Genomic DNA, 24,643 nt, shown 5'->3' on the forward strand with positions numbered 1-24,643 from the left:
TGTAGTATATTCAAAGTCCATATAAATCCAATTTCAATCAGCTCACCTGAAAAGTTGGTGCAGACGGACATACGACAAAATAGCCGGCGATACTTCTTCAGGGCATGTTGCAATGTGCAATGGTTGCTTTACAATTTTTTATGGTTTGTGAACACAAAAACAGAAACACGGGAATGGAAGAATGTTGTGAGACTTATTCCAATCCAAGAAAAAGGTTTAGCAGAATGTAATTTCTGAGCCAAAGAGGGTTTATCTGTTCCAGAGGAAATCAGAGGGGGGTGGTGGTGCTTCAAATGGGACTAACGCCCAGCGAATTTGATTGGATGAAATCTGAAATCAGGCGATGCACAAACCTAAGGAGTGTCCCCCGTAGAAAAGGAGGTCGATACACTTAAGCCAAAGTGGAGGAAATGACTTTGGGACGAGAGGAAATTCTCCCGACCAATCCCCGTCCCAGGACTGGCATTCGGAGGAACTATGGTTGACGGGCGGGAAGGGAGAAGCACAAAACCATGTTAACTGGCAATGACAAGGAGAGATGGGAACAAGAAAGGTAAAACTGCGGAGGATCGATAAAACCCGTAATGAACCTGGGCTGAAGAAGATTATTGTCAAGGATGGAAATGGGGAAGATTTGTTAAATGGAAGGGTTTCGGGTAAAAGGTGCCGCAACACCTTGAGGGAAAGCTTTAGGTATGTCTTAAACAATAGATATTTCGTTTTGTTATTTATAGGGTTTCAGTCACTGTGCGAATTAAGCATTTTGCTTTGTGGGGGATACCCACACAGATGCATATGTGTGATTTCATTTCGGGAGGTAGTTTTCTCTTTGGGTATGCAAATTTGTATGTTACCAGTTGGTAAACTAAAAACTATTGCCTTGCGGTTTTAAGTTCCTAAGAACATTAAATTAAACATCTATTAAATTTTATGATAACATTTACACGTAATTATATGGAAACCATTTGGAATAACGGTTACATTATAATGGGGGATAAAATAATATTAATGAATGAAGGACTGAATATAGGTTCTAGCCTAAGCCCAGCATTGGCTGAATTGGTTATGAATGAATGGGAAAGGAAAGTGTTAGAAAAAGGAGGTGACAAAATAATTCTGTTTTTCAGATATGTGGACGATTGTTTTGGCATATGGAAGGGAACGAAGAGGCAGCTCGACATATTTGCCAAAGAAATACAAGATGAAGAAAGAGGAATATTATTGGAACTCGAAATAGAAGGAGAACACAAGATAAGCTACCAAGATATATTGATGAAAAGGAAGAGAGGAAGAAATTAAAACGGCTTGGCATCAGAAGAAGTGTGCAGTAGGGGTATTCTGCCACAAAAGAAGTGATGTAAGTGAGGTGACAAAAATAAATTTTATAAAGAATATGGAGGACAGAATCAAGAAAATATGCACGAAAGAATGTGAAAAAGAAGGCAAAAATAAATAGCCTATGGAAACAGCTGGAAAAGAATGGCTACGAGAAGGAGGATAGACTGGACATAAACAGAAGAAGGAAGAAAAGTGGCAGGGGAGAATTGGAAGAGAAAGAAAAAGAGGAAGAGAAAGAAAAAGAGAGGAGGTTTGGAATAAGGAGTATGGGGAAGACCACAGAAAAGATATGCAAAGTGCTTAGGAAAGCGGGCATTAAAAGTTACAGGAAGGGAAGGCAAAGCATCTTAAGAATAGCGAAGAATGCAAACAAGAAAAAGGAAAACAGAGAAGATGAAGAGGAAGGGATTATCTACGAAGTGAAGTGTAAAGAATGTCAGAGAAGGAGAAACGAAAAAGAGGCTAAAAAACAGGTTGAAACAACATAAGGATGATGTACGACTTAAGAGAGAGAGAAATGCGATATTTAAACACACGAGAGAAACAGGACATGACATAGAGTGGGATAAGGCTAAGTAGATAGGAAGGGAGAAGATGGTTCTAGTGAGAAAATGGAAGGAGGCCAAGGAAATAGAGAAGAAAGGGGAAGAAGACACAAGAACTGAACTGGAATGGGGGACTGATGATAAACAAAGGATGGAAGATGGTGTTAGAAAGAGAGGAAATGGGAAGAAGGAAGAAGAATGAATGAAAAAGAACGTGAGATAAAGAGTCCAACCACATTCTAGATGGAAGAAAATATGTTTAGCGTTTTAGGTGAAAGTACAGTTGAGAAGGGAAAGCCACCTGCTAGAATGTTCCAGAACAACTTTCTAATAGTCTGGAGGGGAGTAATGTTTGTGTATATATATCGTACTGTTTTGTACCTTGTTACATTTGTATTTGGTGCAGAGTCTGAAGAGGACCTTGCTAGAAGGTTGAAACGTTACGTTTAGTTTATGTTTTATAATAAAATAAATTTCTGCCTTGGTCAGCATATTGAGTTTTTCATAGCATGGAAATAAGGCTTAATGGTGTTATAACGTAATTTAAAAACCCATTCTAAGAAAACCCGAACTCAGACACAAAAACAGTTATCGACCTAGTACCACCGAAAACATTACCAAATTTCTATTGCAAAGTTCATGTTAATGTCCATCTAACATACTTACAAGGTTAATATTGATTGATTTTGATTGATTTGTTTTATTTTACTTCGCTTTTTGTGCCACTTTTGGCTAATTTCAAACATGGGGATGAGTGATGATATGATGAAATTGAGGAATGAACACTCACAAACATCCATGCCCAGGCTGGGATTCGAACCCAGGACACCTGGCTTCATAGCGCGATGTGCTAACCACTCCGCCACGGTGGCCGGCTACAAGTTTAACACATGTAAGATATCAGCACTGTGCCATGAAAACTGAAGTGGGAAACAGCCTGATGGAATGGGATGAACCCTCTGTTGTTTCGGCACGGCATAGGTTGGTTAGTTCCAGAATGGCGTTCTTCTTCAATCCACAAGGCTGCATACTGCACTGGACCATTAACGGACCCGAATCATTTTTCAATTGTGTTTTTTACATAGTAAAGAATTGATATACTATATAGTTTCGATATCATTTTCTTTGAGGGGGATAAAAGTAATTTTATTTTGCCGGTGATATTTTTTTTGGGTGGGGAGAGATTCCCGGCATCCTCCCATTAATTCGCACACTGGTTTCAGTGGTGCCACCTATGGGGTTCTAGCTCACTCAGAAATTTTAGAAATAAAATCCCCGCGTTTAACAAATGGTGTCATACCTATGCACCTAAAGAATTCTCCTAACTTAATTCCTGTTCATAATATTTTTCTTGCATGTTCAATTTGATACTTATCAGTGTACTATATAATTTACACTATCCGTGGTTATATCGTCATAACGAAAGTAATGGAGGAAAGAGGTCTATGGCATGTGTCATGTGTTGTATAAATTTATACAACAAATCTTTGAGTTCAGCTCGCCCAATGTTTTTTTCTTTCAAAAGTTGGCACCACTGCTGAGTCTTGTAATTTATACAGTGTGCAATTTTGTGAAAACCGTATAACTGTTAGTGTCATTTTGTTCCTCATATTGTATCCAAACGGAAGAGAGATTATGGCCATTGAGGATACATGACTGACGAACGAGAGTGGATAAAGCGCCAACATTTTGGAAAGAACTAGCACGCATGTGATTTTCACTAGCTATCGTTAAAGCAGATATTGAAAAATCGCCGCCATATTGGTTCCAATGTGGAAGCAAAGCCCTTTGCTGTAACATGTTTTATTACAACATTCATGATTATAATAAGGTGCAGCTCGTGTAAGCGTAACTTTGCTCCCTATGTTAGCAGTGTCAGAAAATAATAGTGACAAATCTGGCCTGAGGATTAAGTGGAATGAAGGGTGAACATTTTGAAAATATTTTGTATTAAACTGCACTGAAACCAATAATTAATTTTCTTATGGGATATGACTAATTTTTATTTTTATTTGATTTGCTTTATTTTACTTCGCTTCTTGTGCCACTTTTGGCTAATTTGCGAAGATGTGGATGAGTGATGATATGATGAAATTGATGAATGGACACTCACAAATATCCACGCCCAGGCCAGGATTCGAACCCGGGCCCCCTGGCGTCGTAACGCTATGTGCTAACAATTCCGCCACAGGAACCGGCGACTAATTTTTATCATCTGCAATATTTATAGAGTGCTATTGATCACTTATGTTGCTTATTTACACTGTTATGTTAATCGCGACGAGGACGAATAGGCAGCTATGAAAAGGAAGGGGCATGAAAATGAAATTAAGCGTCCAGGGTTTCATCCCAGCATTCACTTGGAATGATTAAGCCAAACAATAGTTTCCAGTCACGTTGACCGTAGAGAAGGTGGCAGTTGTTAGAATCAATCTACAAAGAAACTATGATGAAATTGAAGTATTGTTCTGATTGTTATTTTCTTTAAAACCTTTTCCATAGCTTTTCCCGTTATTGTAAGGTCGTTTTATCTTAATGCTCGCTTCAGTTTTCTCCATCTTCAATTGCTCATCTCCGTGTAAAAGCTCTGAACTTAACTCGCTACAAAGATAGGTGTACAGGGTTCGAATCCTGGATTCCTTTTGTTTTTTTGTGTTCTCTCACATATATCCCGTTGTTTGAATTTTTGTTTTAAGATCACTTTATGCACAAATAAGGCAAATCGAGACTGGACCTACAGTTTAAAGTATGATCCGAGCCACCATTTGGCTTCGCCGGGTATCGAACCTGGGATTACAAGGCCATGACGTTACCATTCCGCCATTATGCGATTAGAGAATTTAATTCGACAAACCATAATTGCGAAGTAGTACCAGGGAATCGAAGTGCCTTGAATTAATCAGTCTAATCATGAAAAAAGGGAAAAAGAGCTAAAGTGAATGGAAAGGTGGTTACACAAGACAAGTTTCTCCCTTATATTAATTCAAAATAGAAAGAGAAATGATGAAGAAACGTGTCTGAGAGGAATATTGAAAAAGAAACTACCTACGGTGAAGCACATTTATCTGAACATATAATTAATTAACGTACCTGAAAATGAAACCTTTCAAAACTTCGGCAGAGTATTTATCGTGCAGCTCCAATGCATTAAGAAGTAAGAACAAACTTGGTTTCCATGGGAACCAGATTAAAGGAAAGAGAGTAATCTTGGAGATGAAAGTTGAGATGCGAATATGGAGACTGGTTAATCATTCTTCAAAATTTTCAAGTGTTCGGTTGTTTACGAAAGAAGGCTAACTAATCCTAAAACATTTTTTCCCCTCTTTCAGAATTTTCGTCTGGTTTCCACCCAGTAGACCTTAGTTCGATTTTAGTCTCAAGCAAGAATTTTTCAGTCGCGTGGCATTAGAGGTTAAGTAGGATCATATATACTTGCAATATTTAGATTTCTTTCGGTTTATTCTGCTATTTGGCCTGCATATCTTTGAAAAAAGATATTCGGTCATAACCCCTTTTATGAAATTTCTGGGCACGTCAGTGTACATTGTTTGTAATCATTTGTCAAGGAGGACTAACATGTGTATTATATTACACATGTTCCTGTTTCACGGTACATCTAGGAAGAAGAGGTTAGCAATAATCGATCTTATATTACACAACTATAGGTATTTAACAAAGACATCTTTCGGAATACATTGATTGTAGAGCCTGGATTTTTATATAGCTAAAACATTCAAAATATGTACAAAAATCTTTGAAATATGTAAATATACTGAAATATGTAAAAATATATACGTAATATACATATTATTTCTAATTTCTGTGCTTTCTTTAGTCCTCTGGTACTAAAAAATATAATTATATTAAATTAATTTCTCAATATTATTAAATTCTAAGAAGTTATCTGAAATGATGAAATTGTAATGCACTAAATTACATTGGAAAATTCATAATGCGATAAATTGAAAACATGAATGTCACTATTTCAAGAATCATCAGCAGGGAAGAACAAAGTCACCTTCAACAGGAATTTCGCGGCTTAAATGACATGAAGCGAACGTATGGTGACAGACGTACCATAATCAAATAAAAACTATCAGATTTTTAAAGAAAGTTTTAATGATTATCCCACAATTATTATATCTCCTTACTCAATGAAATACCAGAAAAACCGACATCCGTGAGGGAGTGGTTATTAGGAAAGGCACGACGCCAGGGGTTTCTAATTCTAGCTTTGACGTGGGTGTTCCTTTTTGAGTGAGTGTCCCTTCATCAATTTCATCGTATCATCCTTCATCTTTATCTTCCCAATTAAAATACTGCAATTTGTGTAAAAATGCGTAAGATAAATGACAAATAGGCAAAAAAAAAACCTTCAAAATATGTAAAAATGTGTAACATGACATTCAGGTGTACCGTTCCTAACATCGTAATTCGCCGACATTTGTAATTTTTGCTTGCCTACATACAAAGGAAAATACAGTAAAGCCTCGTTAATCCGAACTAATGGGGGGATAAGTTGACCGGTTTAACGAAAATCCGGATTAACTGAAATAACCTAAAAGAACTAGAAACTGCATTGAAACTCCGTTTATAGCAACAAAACACGTCTATTACGGTGTATTTAAAGGGCATAGGCCTAAATACACTATACAGTACAGTACAAAGTCTGCGGGAAAAAAGAATTTCATCAGTGGTTGACTGCCTTTTCTTTGGGAAGTTCTCTTGTTGACTTCTAGCCACATTTAAAACTTTGCATTCTGCTTCTCTTTTCCTTTTGACTGTCCGGATTAAGCGAAGTCCGGATTAACGAGGTTTTACTGTATACGTAATTATATAAAAATCTGGGCGCCGTAGTCATTATTGCTTGTAGAAGTATCAAACTTTTAATATCAAAATCATAACCAACAGGAACCCTGTATTAATACATTCTTCATATATTTGCTTCCACTGGGTTCTGTCTCGCTTATTTTGAAAAAAAAAGAAAAAACCTCCCTTTTCCAGGAAGTTCTGCAGCTATTGTGATGAACTGCATATGTGATTCACAAGAAATAAATTTACTCAGCAATAATATACAGAAAAAAGTACAAAACATTTATAAATCAAGGACATAACATCAAAATAACAGTGGAAATCGATTTCTAATCTTTGCAAGTACCAGAAGATTTAGTTTCCCCTGGCTTTTCCAGTCTCGGAGTCAGTAGAAACCTTGTTATCGTTTTCAAATGTATCATAAGGCGCATGAAATAAGTAGTAAGAAATAAAGAATATTCTTTAGCGATGAATTTTCAGTGGTAAGTTCTTGAGGAGAAATTCCTTGACCAATATGCTGATGATTTGAAGAAAGTATGCAATCATTCGTGAGCTATGGAATAATAATATAGCTGTGGTTGATCGACCGATCGATTGAGTTGGTGTTTTAAGTTCGCTTTATGCACAGTAAAGCTAATCGGGACTGGACCTACAGTTTAAAGTAGGATCCGAACCACTATGTGCCTCCATCGGGTATAGAACCCGGGACCCCTTGATTACAAGGCGACGATGCTACCACTGCACCATCGGGGAGGCCCTAATATAGCTGTGGGTAAGTGCCAATATTTCAGAGTAATTGTTATGTATATAGCATTGTTATCCCATTGGGGCACTGCCTCACTTCCCCGTAGTACACCCCGTTAAGTGTAATGTTGCAGGCGAACGAGGCCCTGGCGCCTGGGACCATGGCGAGAATAATCATCTGTTGTCCTATGTTTTTCATTGTATGTGCTGAGTGTCCCTTTACCACCCGAGCTCTTGACTAGGTAAGGTTCTTTTAGTCCCCGATGATTTTAGTTCTTGTTAGATTAATTAATTATTAGTTTTAAAAATTGAGAAAGAAAATTTTTAAACATATATTTTTTTTAAATTTTCTTGTTGGGCTCTGTTTATCAATTTTGTTTTAGTTAAAGCGTTCATTCTCGTATTGTGTTACGGGCAAAAACAAGTCTGTAACATAAAAACCAATCAATCAACCACAGGTGCACTGCAATTTATAAATGACCCTGTACCAGCTAACTGTAGACCAGGCGAACGAGAACAAGTCTCTGCGCAAGAAGTGACGCAAGACGGCTCCACTGAGAGAAACGGGATTGCGTAATGGACGACTGGAGTTACCGGATTTCTCTGCTTTGGTCTGTCAGCGTTGCAAACTTTTGAAACGGACAAAACCGTACGAACATGGCAAACGCACCGTATTTTTGTCTCCAGGTCCGTACGCTTGGTTTAAGAATTCTTAGATGTCATTTTGATAAGCCACACATTTAGCGTACGGACTAAGGTCTGGAGCATACGTCCGTACATGCCATGACATTTCTGTACATGAACGGTAATGACCATACGGTTGGCAACGTTGCGCTTTCACCACTCGATTTCCCTCCACCTCCTCTGCCGTTATGGGCGGCCCTGCTCTACAGTTAGCTGGGACAGAGTATATGTCTGTCTCTATGAGTTCAGTGTGGAAACGTAGACTTTGGTTAGAAACCTACTTTAAACTGTGGGCCCGACCCTGTGGCCGAGTGGTTAGCACATCGCGCTGCGACGCCAAGGGTCCCGGGTTCGAATCCCGGTCGGGCTTGGTTGTTTGTGAATGTCCATTCATCAATTTCATCATTTCATCACTCATCCCCATCTTCGCAAATTAGCCAAGAGGCACAAAACGCGAAGTAAAATAAACTAAATAAAATCTAAAAATCAATTTAAACTGTGGGTCCAGTCCCGATTAGCCTTTCTGTTGCATAAAATGAACTTAAAACCAAAAACTCAACCAACCAATCCTTTAGTTAAAATTGTGCAGTTATTTGATTATTTTCAATATATTAATAATACAGTTTTGTAAGGGAACAAATATGCCATTTTCCTAATTTCGCCCGTTGGAGTGAGCATGCCCTAGCAATACATAAGGATTGTAACTAATAAATTGGTAACAGCATAACCAAAGATGATTATACAAATAAAAATTCAAAATAAAAATTCAACATAAAGTAAAAAAGCGGAATGCAGATATCTAGTTTTCCAAAATGTTGACCTTATAAGAAACCATATTCAACAGAGGCCCAAGGGTCACTTCCCTTGCCCAGTTGAGGCCGAATGATTTGAATTTTCGATCATGCTGCGCGATGAACGACGACGTTCTCCCAGCAGCCAAAATGCCCCTTCCTTTAAAAAATGGTATTGATTTTATTGGGCTTTTCCTTCTTGTCAACAGAATCCCACTCTCCGAGGAATGATATGGAACGGAACTTTTCTTCTTCGATTGCTAATATACCTCAATGTTCCACTTTCGATTTCCCTTTCTTCTTGGTCCAATCTCTCAGAAACTTTCAACCGTGTTGTGAAAAATACATTTAACAGAATCAGCAAAATCTTGACCGGCAATAAAAGTTGGTCGAAGTTGCAAGTGCCTCAGACTCATACCGTTATTAAACAGTGACTGACTGCAAAATTTACAAATGCACTTGTAACTCGAAGTGGCGTGATAAATACTTCCATATATAGTTGAATAACTATGAAAAACAGTTCCATGCTTAAATTTAGAACAAGTTTCCTCTGAAACATAAAATGCAAGAACGAGAGTTCAACTTTTTAGAATTATATTTTGGTTATTTTGCGCCACATCTCTACCGCTTGGATTAATCGCAACGTTGAGGATGGATGGATGTAGATAATGAAAAAAAAAAAAAAAAAAAGCTCCTTACCTTACCCAGGATCTAATATAGGATCCCCTGCCTCGGAGAGCGTTATGCTAAACACTGTACCACTTTTTAAAATCATAGAACTCTTAATGATGGAAATGGATTAAGGACCTTAACGCGGAACAAACTTGCTGACCCGTAAGGTTTAAAGATAACGAAAGGTTATCCTTTAGAGATTACTATCTTTGAACATTACCGTTGACACCAGGAACGTATACCTTATCTACTTTATAGAATAAGTCGAACAGTAAGTTTGATTTGTTGATTCAAAGATATAACTAAAGTTTTTTCTAATGATCGATATTCTTTTGATGCGTTCAGAACCGCTCTCAAAGAAACAAAAGCTTGTTTGCAGTCTTTTGCTGTTGGTACACGTGTTGACTTAATTGATAATCATGATTGATAATCCAGTTGGTCTTAAATTATTGCAAGTATGTAGCTGGGGACTCGGGACACTGGCTTCGCATTCAAGGAACTGCTGGGTGACATAATGTAGTTTACATTACTTAGAGAGGAACCCAAATCCTTATAGAATTTATAGATTTATGAACAACAAATGAACAAAAGTATGAAGAATTATTCTTCCAATGTCCGCACCGTGGATGGGCGGCCTAAGGAGTCATGCTTTGGGCTCCGGGTACGGGACGCGCTGGTTGCAGTCTCCTAGGGGAAGCGTAACAAGTTTTCTCCTGGAATTTCGGCCAGGGTATGGGACCGATGGCCACCCACCATTGCGAGGAAATTGTAGAGCTACGAATGAGTAGCGTAACCCGGTCGTGGAAACCTACAGTAACGACTGGGGGTTCGTCGTGCTGACCACACGTCACCCTCTACTAAGACATTGTGAGAGTGAGACCGGCAGGCAGGCCCTGGCCCTCAAGGAGTGTTGCGCTACGGCTTATGTTATTCTTCCAAAAGCAGAAAATAGACACAAGCTTGTCTACAATAGTTCCCGTCACTGGCGCACGAGAAAGGTGGTCCCTACCGAAAACATCCTGCGTACGACAGTGGTTCCAGTATCCTAAAACAGGAATCTTGTATCGTTTTGTCACCTTTAATTCTCTTAGAAATTCTCAATTATTTAAGCACAAGCTTAGAAGAAGGGCCTTAATACAAACAGAGTAATAGTTACGATGGATGACGTTCCCCTCTTTCCTGTAGTAAATTACGAACTGAGATATGCAAATCAGTTCATGTAGATCGAGCGAGTTGGTGGGTGTAAATAAACCGTATCGATTTTCCCAAATGTTGAATGTATTGTGGGGTGAATTTGTAGACCGAGTACTAAATTACTTCGCTGTGGGAGACTAACAATGCTTTGCCATATATTAGTATCGTTAATACGTCCACAGCAGTACGATGGGTTGAGTTGAATTGTTACAAAAATAATGAGATCCATTTGCCGTGTATTAACAATTTACTTAATACCACAAATGTGTTAATTATAGATACGTATGCCATTTGAGTGACTTCAAGGTAACCGCTGGTAAAGTTAGACTAGACCGTTAATTTTAGAATGGCTCTAATGTTCAAACCAACAGCTTTTCAGTGTAGGAGATGGCCTTGCAGCTTTGTCATGTACTGCCTGAACAAACAAGTTTCTTTTCCTTTCTATTTTTGCAAACTAGTGAGGATAATACTAACAAACTAACTAATTGTAAGTAACTAAGTATGGCTTTAGCAACACAAGCCTTCCATCTGTCCCCATCCTGGGCAAGATCAATCCAATCTTTTCCATCCTTACCGATTTCCTTTAGGTCCACCTCAACGTTATCCCTCTATCTGGTCTTGGCCTTCCTACAGGTCTCTTACCATCACCAACAAGAATCCTGCAAACTCTTCTTTCCTCTCCCTTCGTGCCACAAGGGCTGCCCACCTAAGTCTTCTTGATTTCATTATTCTAATAATATCTGGGCATGGATACAAATTATGCAGTTCTAGGGAATAATACTAGAAACGCTATTTAATATTAGACGCTTGAAACCTTCAACAGTTGAATAATCCAGTGAGAGTTCATAAGTTTCAAATCACTGTTGTCCCTTCTCATAACCCACGCTGATTTCCACAACTCTGTCTCAATTCATCAACATGTTGAAATGCCACAGCATCTAGCAAAGAGTCGTCAACATTCTTGGCAGAATCCGATGGAATTTTCCACGATTTCAGTCATCAGGCTGGACGCTGCTCGTGGCTTGGAATGAAATTTCAATTTCGAAATTTTACTTAAACAGGCAGAACATGTAAACAACACACGTTCATTACGGTAACATTGTTCAACTGAGATCATCTTAATCTTAGAAGATTCGGAGAAGTTTGATGAGGAAAGTTTTCAACCCAAGGCCACCCTTAACTTCATTTCCTTCATTCAAACTTGCCAGCGAGTTACTAATGCTACTCCTATGAATTAGCTTAATGCTATGGATAACCAATCCAAGCCCAGCGGTTCTGTATATATTTCCACATTTGCTATTACACACTTAGGCTGTAGTAAAGTAGATATTTATGTAATTATATATATATATATATATACAGGGTGTCTCATAAGTAATAGCGCAAACTGACACAGGTGAAAGTACACGATAATAGAAGCAAAAAAGTCTCAGTAAACATGTGTCTGCAAACGAGCCGTTTTCGAGATAATTGCGAATGTGTGATTACAAGCCGCCACTGACTTGATTGTTTGTAAACGTCGTCTTCGTTGGTAAAATGCTAATAATCTGTGCAAATGTGTGGTTACAAGCCGTCATTGATTGAATTTTGTAAACACCGAGTGCTTTACTCCTTGCGCGCTCTTTGTTTACAAAACAGAACATTTCCGAGAGGTGGTACGGCTTGTACTCACGCATTCGCACACATCATTAGCATTTTACCAACAAGGACGACGTTTACAAACAATGAAGTCAGTGACGGCTTGTAATCACACATTCGCAATTATCTCGAAAACGGCTCGTTTGCAGACCCATGTTTACTGAGACGTTTTTGCTTCTATTATCGTGTACTTTCACCTGTGTCAGTTTGCGCTATTACTTTTGAGACACCCTGTATATATAATTGCTTATACAATTAATTTCATCAACCGCTACAAAAGAACCCATAAAAGCCCTGGTATGCCCATCTAATTGTCCATTCTTATGCACCGTTATAGGCGGCCGAATAAGAATGATGAAATAATGTCATCATTTCGTATGCGTTATTTACTAACCTTATTTACACCCTGTATATCTTACAAGAGTGAAATGAAAACCTTAAAAGGTCAATAAAAATTGTGGGACAGACTGTATACAGCTCAAATTTGCATGAGGTATCAACTGTTATTTATAAAACGACCTCAAGGCTGCAACACTAATCAAGTGAGCTTTAAAACGCCATTTTTGTTATCGTAAAGATGGCGCCTCCTCTGCACACTTGCACCAGTGAAGAGGAGTGCTTTCTTGCTCTCTGTCAGCCTAAAAAAATATATAAATTTTTCAGCAAATGAAAACTCAATATCTCTGTGCATGCTTCCCACACCAGCAAGTTTACTAATGGAGGAGAAAGTTTAACAATAGCCTCAGTTCGCAGGCAGATGGGTGGAAAGGCCTTCGCAGTGACTGCACGTGGACCCCAAAGACTTATTCTTCTTAGGCACTAACTCAAAGTTGATAATATATGTAGATCTGTGTTAAAATGCAGCAAAAGTGTGCAACCCTGCATACAAAAATCTACTTGATAAGAAACAAACTCAAATTAAGGCTTTCATTTGACTCTCTCTTGTATCATTTACTTCTGAATTCATCATCAAAACTACCAACATTTCTACGTACAAGTAAAATTCATATTACAAGGAAAAGTAGTTTTCAGCCAGTCGAAAAGCAAACTACGTATATACTTACGGGGTGCCTCGTGGTGTGTTCTATCATAGTTAACCCTAGAATACTTTTTTCTATCAGTTCTACAAGCTTCTAATGTCTTCTAAGTACTAAAACAAAATCTACTGTTACATCGAAGAAACATATTCATAGCTTTTAATATTTGAAGAAGCACATTACAACGAGTTTTCATTCTACAATTTTAAGTTTTTGTACTGATTGTTTCATCTTCACATGCTGATTTCTGTAATTTAATTTTGTGATAATTAAGCTAATGATCTTTTTCTGATGTTCTCCCCATCACGGTGTGTTACAGAGAGTTACCATTTTCAAAATTCTTGTTAAACTTTTCTCGAGGATTGATCACTATAAAATGAAGAAACTTTCATTAAAGACGGAAATTGTACTTTATATTTCTACATGCATATATCTTGTTTCAGAACAGAGGGAGTAAGCGTTTAAAAAGCTTTATATTTTCTTCTTTGATATGTCTATGCAGTCTGGAAAAGGTATCAGTTATAACAACTCCAAGAGGGGCGTATTAACATTTTTGTGATACAGGGAGCTAAGAGTTTGATTTAAGCGGTAGCAATTTGGCAAGTGCATTCACTACGCACTTCACAATTTCATTACAGTTGTACAGTAATTTCACCATCGAAGTGTAGTACTTTACGAGTAGGAAATAATGATAAGTCATGAAAACTGCAATATTTTTTTGTGTAAGGACATTCATGGGGGCTACGACTCCGCTGCCCCGTTTTTGTTGTATTCCAGGTTGTCTTTAAGGTCCACGTATCGTTTACGATTAGTTGTAAACTAGAAAGTACATTGCATCTGTGCATATGTACAGTTTACGTGTGTTCCCATATACTCTTTGGACTATGTGAAAAACAGTAGGGTCTAACCCTAAATAATTTATATGGTGTTCTCTACAGATTAATATGTACAGTCCTTTGAAATATCGTCCTCTTCTCACGTTTCAGAAATACCACAATATAAATTACACAGCAAATGCTTCGGTGATGTAGATTCCCTCGATGTCCTACAAGTAAAATACTAGTGCCTACGGTGTGGATGTAACAATACAATGATACCTACAACAGAACAAAAGTACTCCAAACAACAATACAATACGACTGTATACCGTTTTTACCACAGTGTCAGCAAACAAGTGACATAACTCACGCTCGATAGTGCTGTGATTCAAAATGTTTCTCTCAAAGGATAATGCAACTTCAACGTTCCTCACTCACCTTGGTCGTTGGGGTTAAACTCTTGCTCAAGGTTGGCCTTCTCGTTGTCGTCGCTCTTCATGATCTTTCGTGTCTGGTGACCTCTGAACACAGCCTGGATCTTAGTAGCGGCGGCCTGCGCCTCTTTGTCGTTCGGGTCGATGTCTGTAAGCACAGGAAGAGAGGTTATATATAAGGTCGTTTCAAAGAGAATATCAAATAACTTTAGCACCTATACAATACTGCCCGTTGTTTCAAGTAGTGACTGGAGAGCAATGCGAAATGGCCTCGGTTGCGTTCGGCTGACATAGTTTATTTCCGTGTCTCAAGGAACCGAACGCTGCTCGCGGGCGAAAGAAATACCCATGTGTTGCCAAAGCTGCTGTAAGAGCATAGTTTTCTCCGCAGCGAGAAGTGACAAAAGTAACAAAGAAAATAGAAAGTAGGATAGACAGAACACGCAGAAACGCAAAGGAAGGATTACGCTTGGCAACGTTGCTACAGGGCAGACAATGTTGCCTTTGCAGTGGTACAGTCGCAATCAGATTGCACCTCCCCAGTAGGAAAAACACCCACGAAGATGACAGCCAGAAATTAACAATTGTGAAGGTTAGGCACCAGTAGGCTAGCGGTTAGCAGAATGGCAACGAAATTAAGCGTCTGGATGGAAATGAGTTGATCAAGAAACACGCTGATTCCAGTGCACAATGTGGCAACGATTACCATGCAGCGTTGCCTAGTTCAAGCGTTAATCTTTCATCCAAAGAGGAATACACCGTTGCTACCGTAATAGGTAGCTCAATGTAAATAGGTTTATCACTACCACTTCACTAAAGTTTGTCTTAATAGATATAGTAGTTATGAGGTACATTTAACGCAGGTAGACAGATTGATAAAATAAGTTATACAAGATAGCATTTTTTTTTTCAAGAACAACGTTGGCCTTTTATAAATATATGCTTCAAGTATTAAATGTTATTGTTATTATTTTGTAATGAAACAATTGTATTGCTTTATATAAAGTAGATAAGATCGAAATGTGAAAAAAATGTCAGAAATGTCCCGTTCATCTACATTTTCTTCAATTCTAACACCGCTTGCTGATGGTTATGTGAGAAATGTCAAAGGTCTCCTTCTAGGCCTTCAAGCAAAGTAAATGGAGAAGCCTTTTGTGTTCGATCTCACCTGTCTTTATTCGTCTTCGACAGGTAACGCTATACGGCCGTAAAAGAAATGCTGGGGAAAATCGATTGGGTGGAATAATTCAGGATATCCTTCCAGTCTGTCCCCAGAGAGGACGGGTAGCTCACCATCAACAAACGCCCATTATCGGTAGAGGTTTTCAAGGTTTGATCAGAGTAAAGAAAGAGCTTCACGTCCAAACACGAAAATCAAAAGATGGTGAAGTATATGGTAAACATGAACGTTTTATCCCATGGATTTTCTCCTATAAGTGGCTCCAAGCTCAACAAGCATCCTATCAGATGATAACACCATGTACAGTCTCGGACACTTCTGGGATGTAACGATTCCATTAAAATTCAATGCGATCATAACAGCCCAGGAGTGTCCATGACGGTACCTTTGACAAGAACAAAAATGTATGTTTCTTTATCAAGAAAGAGTATGATTGCACCCTAAAATTAACACAGACCGAGACAGTTATAGTATTATGTAATTTACAAGAATGTTCTCTTGTAGATGGAAAGTACACACGAAAAGTAAATGCATCAGCTGAAACAAGACATGCATCAGATGAAACAAAACATGCATCAGCTGAAACAAAAAAATGCATAAAGTCTGTGGCTCAGACCAAATGTATGATAACACTGTTAAGCCTTGTTTCCATGTTAATAAAACATTAACATGCTGACCACGGCAAACTTTTACAGTATAAACATATACATAAAAACATAACGTTTCCACCCTCTAACAGGATCTTCTTCAGACGAAGATTCACAACAAATTACTATAAAAGTTTGCCTTGGTGAGCATTTTAATGTTTTATCAAATGTATGAGTACACCATCGAGTAATATTCAGGAAAACACATAAAAACGCATCTGATGCATTAAAGTGCATCTCGACACAAAGAATTACTCGCTTGCACCATATGATGCACTTTGGCGTTACCTTTACGATATACAAAAATGCATCAAACTGTAAACCTGATTCTTCGCAGAGATCATGAAACCCATTTTAATGCATCAATCGATGCGTTTCTGGTGCATCAAGAGATTTGATGCTCTTAGTTTCCTGTGTGTAGGAAGAAAAAACATGAAAAAACACTGGTATTAAAGCGACACAGAGCTCCATGAGGTCTGCACTACATTTTGGCCAAGGTTTAACCTCAGTGATGTTAAAATTTTGTTGATTGCAACCACTGATCTGTGGTATTTTAACACTACTGAGGTTAAACATTGACCAAACTGTGATGTGGACATCCTGAAAGCACTTATATGTTGCTTTAACACTCATTTTGTATAGTGCACCATGAAAAGAAAACACACAAGACGTACCATTCAAACCTTCAGAGAAGATAGAAAAAGTTCAGATGACTTTTATACGCAATTTGTATTTAAAATTGAACTTCACAAAGAGACAGTGGCTTTATGAATAGTTTGTCATGCTGGATGCAATTAATTTAAGACACTGCAGACCCGAAGAGTAATTACCAGTAATGAATTTGCAAAGAATAATATTCTGGTAATGAAGATACTACATTTACACAACTACAGACATGACGCAAATTTTACCTTGAATGACTTAGTGGCATTTTGCTGGATAACGTTATCTGAAATAAAGTGTAGCTCTTGGCTAAATAGCCCCAATATTGCACTGATGAAAGGTGCCCGGCTTCGATACCCGGTTAAACCACATAGTGGTTCAGATCCCACTTTAAACTGTAGGTTTAGTTCCTATTTAAAATTTAAAAATGAACTCCAACCCAATTTACACTGAAACTTATTTAAAATCCTAGTCAGTGCATTTCACTCTTAACACAATGTGTGGGAGAGAGTTGAAAACAAATGAAATGCAATGGATTATGTCCAATTTACGTAGACAACTTCTATAACAGCACTGTCACTATCATTTAAACATCCAGAAAACAGAATACCCTCTCTTTATTAAATTTTACATTTGCATCGACGCTTGTTTTGTACAAAAAGCCATGTTAATATAAGTTGTTCTATACTCTGCTTTACATACATAGTAAGCCATATGTAACAGCAACTCTGTACGCCTTCCCGCGGTTATCCAACCAGAATACATGCAAATGTACGATAATTTGTAAATTCATTGACCGGAGTAGCGGTATTAAATACAGTTCATTGAAGTTCTTCTGCATGAATTTCAGCCATCAAAGCACAGTAGAGGAATTATCATATGTGATGGATTCATAGGGAATTAACGCTGATGAAATCATTTGGGCATTTATAAATGTATATTTAGAGGCAAATATGCTTAAATAGTACATTTTGATGACATTATATGCGCTTGACACACCATCTCGCCATGATGGCGACAGGTTCACAGTCCTGGCATGGATATAACTATTCCTTGCGAGGGTCAATTCGCCAATTTCACGTAAGGACTAGGGCTGTGCCGATATCCGTGCGATGCAGATACTCTTACGGATTCTCACCGATACCGATACAAAAATACCTCTTTTAAAAAATGAAGTTTTCTCACATAATATTGGTACAAATTCAATGGAAACTTCGAATTTTGCATAACTATCCAGGATATTTAGACTCAGCGAAAGGATCGCGAGGCATTTTCGGGGACTCTGAGAAAGATGAAAATGTAGAAAAGTATCGACCGGAATTGGTAAATAAAATCTAACAGATACTTTCAGATACCGCTACATCGACATAGGTATCGGCTCACCCTGCTAATAACCATTCAGCCTCGTCGTCGCGATTAGCTTAAAGAGGCAGAAAAGCGACGTAACATGAAAAAAATAGCAACGTAAATGATTTGATTTGTTGTTTTAAGTCCACTTTAAAGCATATAAAGGCTCATCGGGACTGGACCTACAGTTTAAAGTGGGATCTCAACCACTATGGTCTCCATCGGGTATCGAACCCAGGATCCATATGTAAAAAGGAGAAAAATAGATTTGCAATTAACTTTGAAGTACTATCAGGTACCTCATACCACTTTCAGAAGCTCTAGAGCTGCCAGGAGACAGTTACGAAGCTCCCTCTACATTGTTGTAATTTCTAACACTGAATACACAACAATGGTACAACAGGTTGATATAATAACAAAAGACTCTTCTAATTAAGGCAGGTATTTGGTTGTGGCTGCTAGGAATTAACTGCGTGGGTGCGTAGGAAATTAAATCTGGCTGTCAAGGCTTGCTCATTAACTTCGTATCAACAAGGAGATTAACGGTAGATGTCAATCCAGATAGCGTGATAAGATCTACTGATTATAAAGAGCTGCATATTGTTTCCGTTATGCATCCTAATCTGAAAGTGAATGCATAGCTTTTCAGATTTGAAGGAAATAGGGAATATGCCCCAATTGTTATAATAACGGAATGATAAGCCACATCAATCATAGTATGATGTTATGCTTGTTGAGTTTCAATCATTACACTTCAGAGTAGAGAAAAGATAACCTAACCTACAAGATGAATGTTGAGGTGACAGAGTTTGCGGTTTAACAACGCGCTACGACGCCAGGGTTTCCGGGTTCGAATCCCAGCCTTGGCGTTCTTTGTGAGTGTCCCTGCATCAATTTCATCACTCATTCTCATCGTTGCGATTAGCCAAAAGTGGCAGAAAGGCGAAATAAAATAAACTAAATCAGCGAATCAAGAGTTTGCGATTTCAAAGTCGGAACCATTCTGAGGTTTCTTCAAACAAATGTAGAGATGGTGCCTTTAATACATGATCGGAACTTTTCCTTTTTTACTACCTGGTCAGTTCAGTTCCATTATTGGACATAGAGTCTCCATTGTTGTAATGTTTTGCTATATTACGTCGCTTATCTGTCACATTTGGCTAATCACGACGATGAGGATGGGTGATGGTTAAATGAAATTCATAACTCACGAAGAACATCCATACCCAACCGGGAACTTCCATGGCGAGATCGATAGCCATACAAATACGTAAAAAATGAATAATATTGTTCTTTTAGTTTTGCCTAACCTTAAATCTACTTCAAAATATTGAATGATATAACAATTTGCGATGGGAAATTCTATTTTAACTTTTGGCAAATATTCTTGATTATTAAACTAATTTCTTGTACAGTCGCGGGAACTTCTGGGTTGCAACGATTTCATTCAAAGTCAATGCTTTTGTTACAACCAAGAAATGTCCGTGACTGTACGTACTTTCTCGTAAGACATACTTCAAATGCAGATGCAGACGTTATTAAGCTAGCTGTGTCTTTCACAAAACTAATCTGGCCTCCGCAATGGTGTAGTGGTAACGTCGTCGAGTTGTAATCAAGGGGTCCAGGGTTCGATATCAGGCGGGATCCACTTTAAACTGTAGGCCCAGTCCCGATTAGCTTAGCTTAGTAAAAGCTCGAACAAAACGAATCTCTAAAACTTCCAAAAAGAAATTCAAACGAAACTTCCTAGAGCCTTGAACTAAAATTCCCGCAGTGTAATTCCACAAGCGCTCTGTACTATATGCATCCCTGGCTTTAATGTTACACAGCTTAATTATTTCTAACGCTACCTGGAGATGCTATAAGCTCGGCGCCCTGTTACGATAAAGTGTGAACTCCCGTATCGAGCAAGCGAAAGTATAGCTTCATTTGGTTGGATCAATAGGGACATCGCCTCCCTTGCGGGCTTTCCCGCTTCAGTCTCTACTGCATGGAATTAGCAATGACGTCACATAAACGCCTTCCCTACGTAACGTTACGTCAAAAAAATTGTGTGCCTGCCAACGAACATTCAACGCACACACGCAGAAAGTGGTGTATGCAAAGAGCAGGAAAGCTTTGTGTGACTGTTATAGAGGTTCTTCGCTCTTTCCGGCTGGTGCTGGAATGAAAAGGTATTGCACATTATGTAGCTGTGTATGACCTATACGTCTGTCTGAACTGGAATTCGGTGCGGTTGGCATCGACATCAAGTACCCACGCTTTTAATTGAACTGGACATTACTTTGGGTCGGAATTGTGTACAGAACGCATTGCAAAAAGCGTGGCTACATTAATGTCATTGCAATGCTAGTCGTATCTACACAACTTCGCATGCATTTAGGTTTGAAGGTTTTAGCAATGAAAATACAAATGCAATTTACAGATAAAAACTGTAATAGTAATTTTTCACTAAATTATTTTCATAGTTTAAGGTTAGCGCTTTGAATGATAATGTGTGGGAAAGATTAATGAAGACGTTTCACCAAGCAAATTAGTTGAACTTACAAGCATAATTGTTCTCTTTTTAATGATTCTAACACTTGTAAACTGATGAGGTTTAGGAATGCAGTGATATATTAATACCATATACCAAGTTGAGGAGCTGCGGTGAGCCAGTCGGAAAAGGGTCTAACTGCCATGCAGCAGACCCGGGTTCGATTCCCGGGGTGGATGGTATCAGATGGGGAATTTTTCAGAGCATATCCGTGCTCTGGAGTTCACATAGCCTGGGAGTAAACGCGACCGGAACGTGGTGCTTATCACACCACCTTCACTTCGCTCTATACCCTCCTATGGCTTGTTGCAATGTATTGCAATACACCCAAAACCCTCTAACAAATGTAAGGTATAACCCTCTGCTCACAAATGTACTGGTAACATTGCAGCTGACGCCATGCCTGGATTTGATTGGCTGGTATGATCGGAGCCGCTAGGAGGAAACGAGCATGCTTTATCTTGAGGCATCCGTCACGGGTGAAAGAGCGGTGTAGCTCTGTGTACCAACGTGTATGGTAAGTGTGGCAATATGATGGGGAATTTACGTAGATTGTGGTTTTAAATTCTATAGTTTTTTTGTTCCATATTAGGTTTTTGTTATTATAACTTCTAATTAAATTAATATTAGTTTGGGTATTGAGGAACCTATTCTTAGAATTCTCGGTCGTATGCCCGCATTCTCTATACACGCATTGTCCCCTAATTATTTATCAATCTAATTTGTAGGGCTTATAGTTGTCTGATTAATGATATGTAAAGAAAGGGAATATATTTACTTGTTGATTGTTACACTTCTATAAAAGTACTCTTGCACTGTTAAAATAAAAAGGAAAAGATCTAAGTTTAATTCGTAACTAATTTCCTAGTATAATGGACTCTGATAACAGCCTGCTTTCACTGTCCCTCTGTATGATAGATACTGCTTTATGCAGTTGAGGTTGAGCGTGTCGAATATGAGTAAATGGGCCTTTTTTACAGTTAAGTTGCAAAGGGGAAAATCATGTTCAACTATACGGATATTATAATACGCACTAGAGGCTGTGGATAAAAGTTTCATATTAACAGAGGACTAAAAAGGCTTCTCGTTCAATATTGTTTCACTAGTAACTGAATTTTATTTATAAGTTGTACAGATGTTGCTTTGTTTTTATATTGCAGATATTTCGGATTGTTTTTGATTATAAATTAATTTTCCTAATTATTTAGAAGGAACTTATGATTCCTTGAGTTTAGTAACAATATGTTGATGTAGAATAATATTTCGATATTTTAAAATATAATTTTTTTGTATGTAATTTTCCTTATATATTGTGAATGTGTATTTCATCTAATTTGTTATATAAAAATACATTTAAAAATAATGCTAGCAGCTGGATTAAACGCAATGCTAAAGATTGAAATTTAAACCATAGTTTTAATTAATGTTCGGGGATCTAGGTGCACCGTGCTATTACAAGCAAGAAGTGAGGGATTTCCTGGAAGCTGGATTGGGAGAGGTGCTCCTATCGCTTAGCCCCCTAGATCCCCGGACATTAATTCGCTTGATATTTTTCTGTACGGTTTTGTAAAGTCTGAAGTATACCAAACAAATATTCGTGACCTTCCTGACCTGCGACGTCACATTTGTGCTGCGATCCGGAATGTGACGTCAGTAATGCTGTACAACATACGGTCGGAGCTTGAATATAGGTTAGACATTTGTCATGCAACTAATGGTTCACTTATCGAAGTGTATTAGGTATGCAAGAAAAACTTTCGAGTTATTCTATAGGTAGAAGAATAGTGTACGCATGTATCTTAATAAACTTACAAGTTATTAATTCTTCTTCTATTATACTTTTAAGTCGGACACACTGTATTAAAAATAATTCCACGAACACAAGTCTTTTACATTAAGAGTGTGTAGGGTAGAGGCATCTTGTAAATCATATAAATTAATATTTAAATATTTTCGTCTAATAAATGTATAGAAAACGATCTTTAGTTACGTCAAGCTGCAGCATAAAATATGTTACACATCTGAAGTTTATGAAAATTCAATGATTGTAATTATTCGGAGCAAAACACTGATTGGCTGTGTTAATGAAATAGGCAAGGGGGCAAAATTTGTGACTATATCGTAACGTAATTCCACTATGTACGTCACAACACCAGCATGGCTAGAAGAAGAATTCCACTTCGAAAATCCTGTCTCGTGTACAAAGAGAAAAGCTTTAGAGAGACAAGAACAATAAATCATCTCATAGAGGGTCTATTTTCGCGAGAAAGAGCTCTGGAAAGAATAAAGAAAACACGATATAACACGAGGAGGAGAATTATACATTCTTGTAGCTCCTTCCGCTTACACTACAAAAAAGAAGGAGAAAAATGACACGGATTTTTTCAGCATTATAACTGGAAGGATTTAGGTACCGTCTGTTGTTTCCGCTCTGGAAGAACTTCTTTTTTGTTGCTTTTATACGCAGCATTTCCTTCTCTTCATCCGGGACAGGCGCTAGTGTCTTCGTGAACCAGTGTCGTCCAGTGATGTCCCCAGCAGGGAATTTTTCCAGGAAGGGGGAATTTTGGAGCCGACAAGGGTAAAGGTAGAAACACCTATACTGTTCAAAAAACAGGGAAATTAGATCGATTTGGTTTATTTTACTTCGCATTTCTGCCTCTTTTGGCTAATCGTGAAGATGTGGATGAGCTATGATATGATGGAATTGATGAAGGGACGCTCACCCATACCCAAGCCAGGATTCAAACCCGGGACCCCTGGCGTCGTAGCGCTATGGTAACCAGTTTCGTCATAGAGGACGGCACAGGGAAATTAGACGTCATGCATAAATGCACTACACAGTTTCTGACTCAGGGTTGCTTCCACACACCGTCTCGGGAATCTGAGGGGGAAAGGTAGCGCATAAGGGTAGAGAAGGGGAGAAAGCGAGTGGGTGGACCAAAGCAGTGCGCATTGCTCAACACGACTGCAGCCTTCATGCACTTAACTTTCCGTATCACGCATTCATGGGGAGAGCCCTCTCGAGTCTCTACTTGCACAGAGACCCGTTTCCGTCCTCTTGCTCCAGAGATTGCCGAAACAGAGTGTAGTTGAGTACAAGCGCATGAAATGTATTTCGTTTCAATCTGAACTCAGCTGATAAATTGTAAGGAAAGGTGAAGAACGTTCACGTTATAATTTTAATTAATAGTGAAGACTTAAGGTAAAGCAAATTTTGAAAATGTAATGTGATAATGTCTAATTAAAAAGGGAATATATTAAGTACATAGCGAAAGATTTATCCACCCCCAATTAACATACAGGTAATTTTTTGTCGCAAGCGCCTATAAAAGTGCTAATTTGAAGCTAAATTTGCATCCACACTCCCTAAAATCGTTTATTCGATCGAAATCTTGGGATAAACCCTTAATGAGTGTTATTTTGAATTTATTTGTGAAAGAGGGAATTTTAAGGTCTAAGAGGGAAAATTTTTGGTATACGGCAGTGAATTTTTTCATTGGACAAGGAACATTACATCTCCTTAGATCAAAATCGTGGGTTAAACCCTTAAGACGTGTATA

The 24,643-nt window shown here is 38.3% G+C and overlaps 1 protein-coding gene across 3 annotated transcripts in view; it reads right to left on the reverse strand.

Moving 5' to 3' along the window:
* The window catches only part of LOC145978632 (uncharacterized), a 495,167-nt gene that overhangs the window by 108,756 nt on the left and 361,768 nt on the right, over positions 1–24,643 (reverse strand). For all 3 annotated transcript variants that reach the window (XM_083111381.1, XM_083111383.1, XM_083111382.1), the window contains one exon: positions 14,712–14,855. In XM_083111381.1, coding sequence (XP_082967507.1) covers positions 14,712–14,855 — 144 coding nt within the window. The remainder of the gene's footprint in view (positions 1–14,711; positions 14,856–24,643) is intronic.

This window comes from Lepisma saccharinum, chromosome 25 (genome assembly GCF_977018435.1).
Source record: "Lepisma saccharinum chromosome 25, izLepSacc3.1, whole genome shotgun sequence".
Taxonomy (NCBI): domain Eukaryota; kingdom Metazoa; phylum Arthropoda; class Insecta; order Zygentoma; family Lepismatidae; genus Lepisma; species Lepisma saccharinum.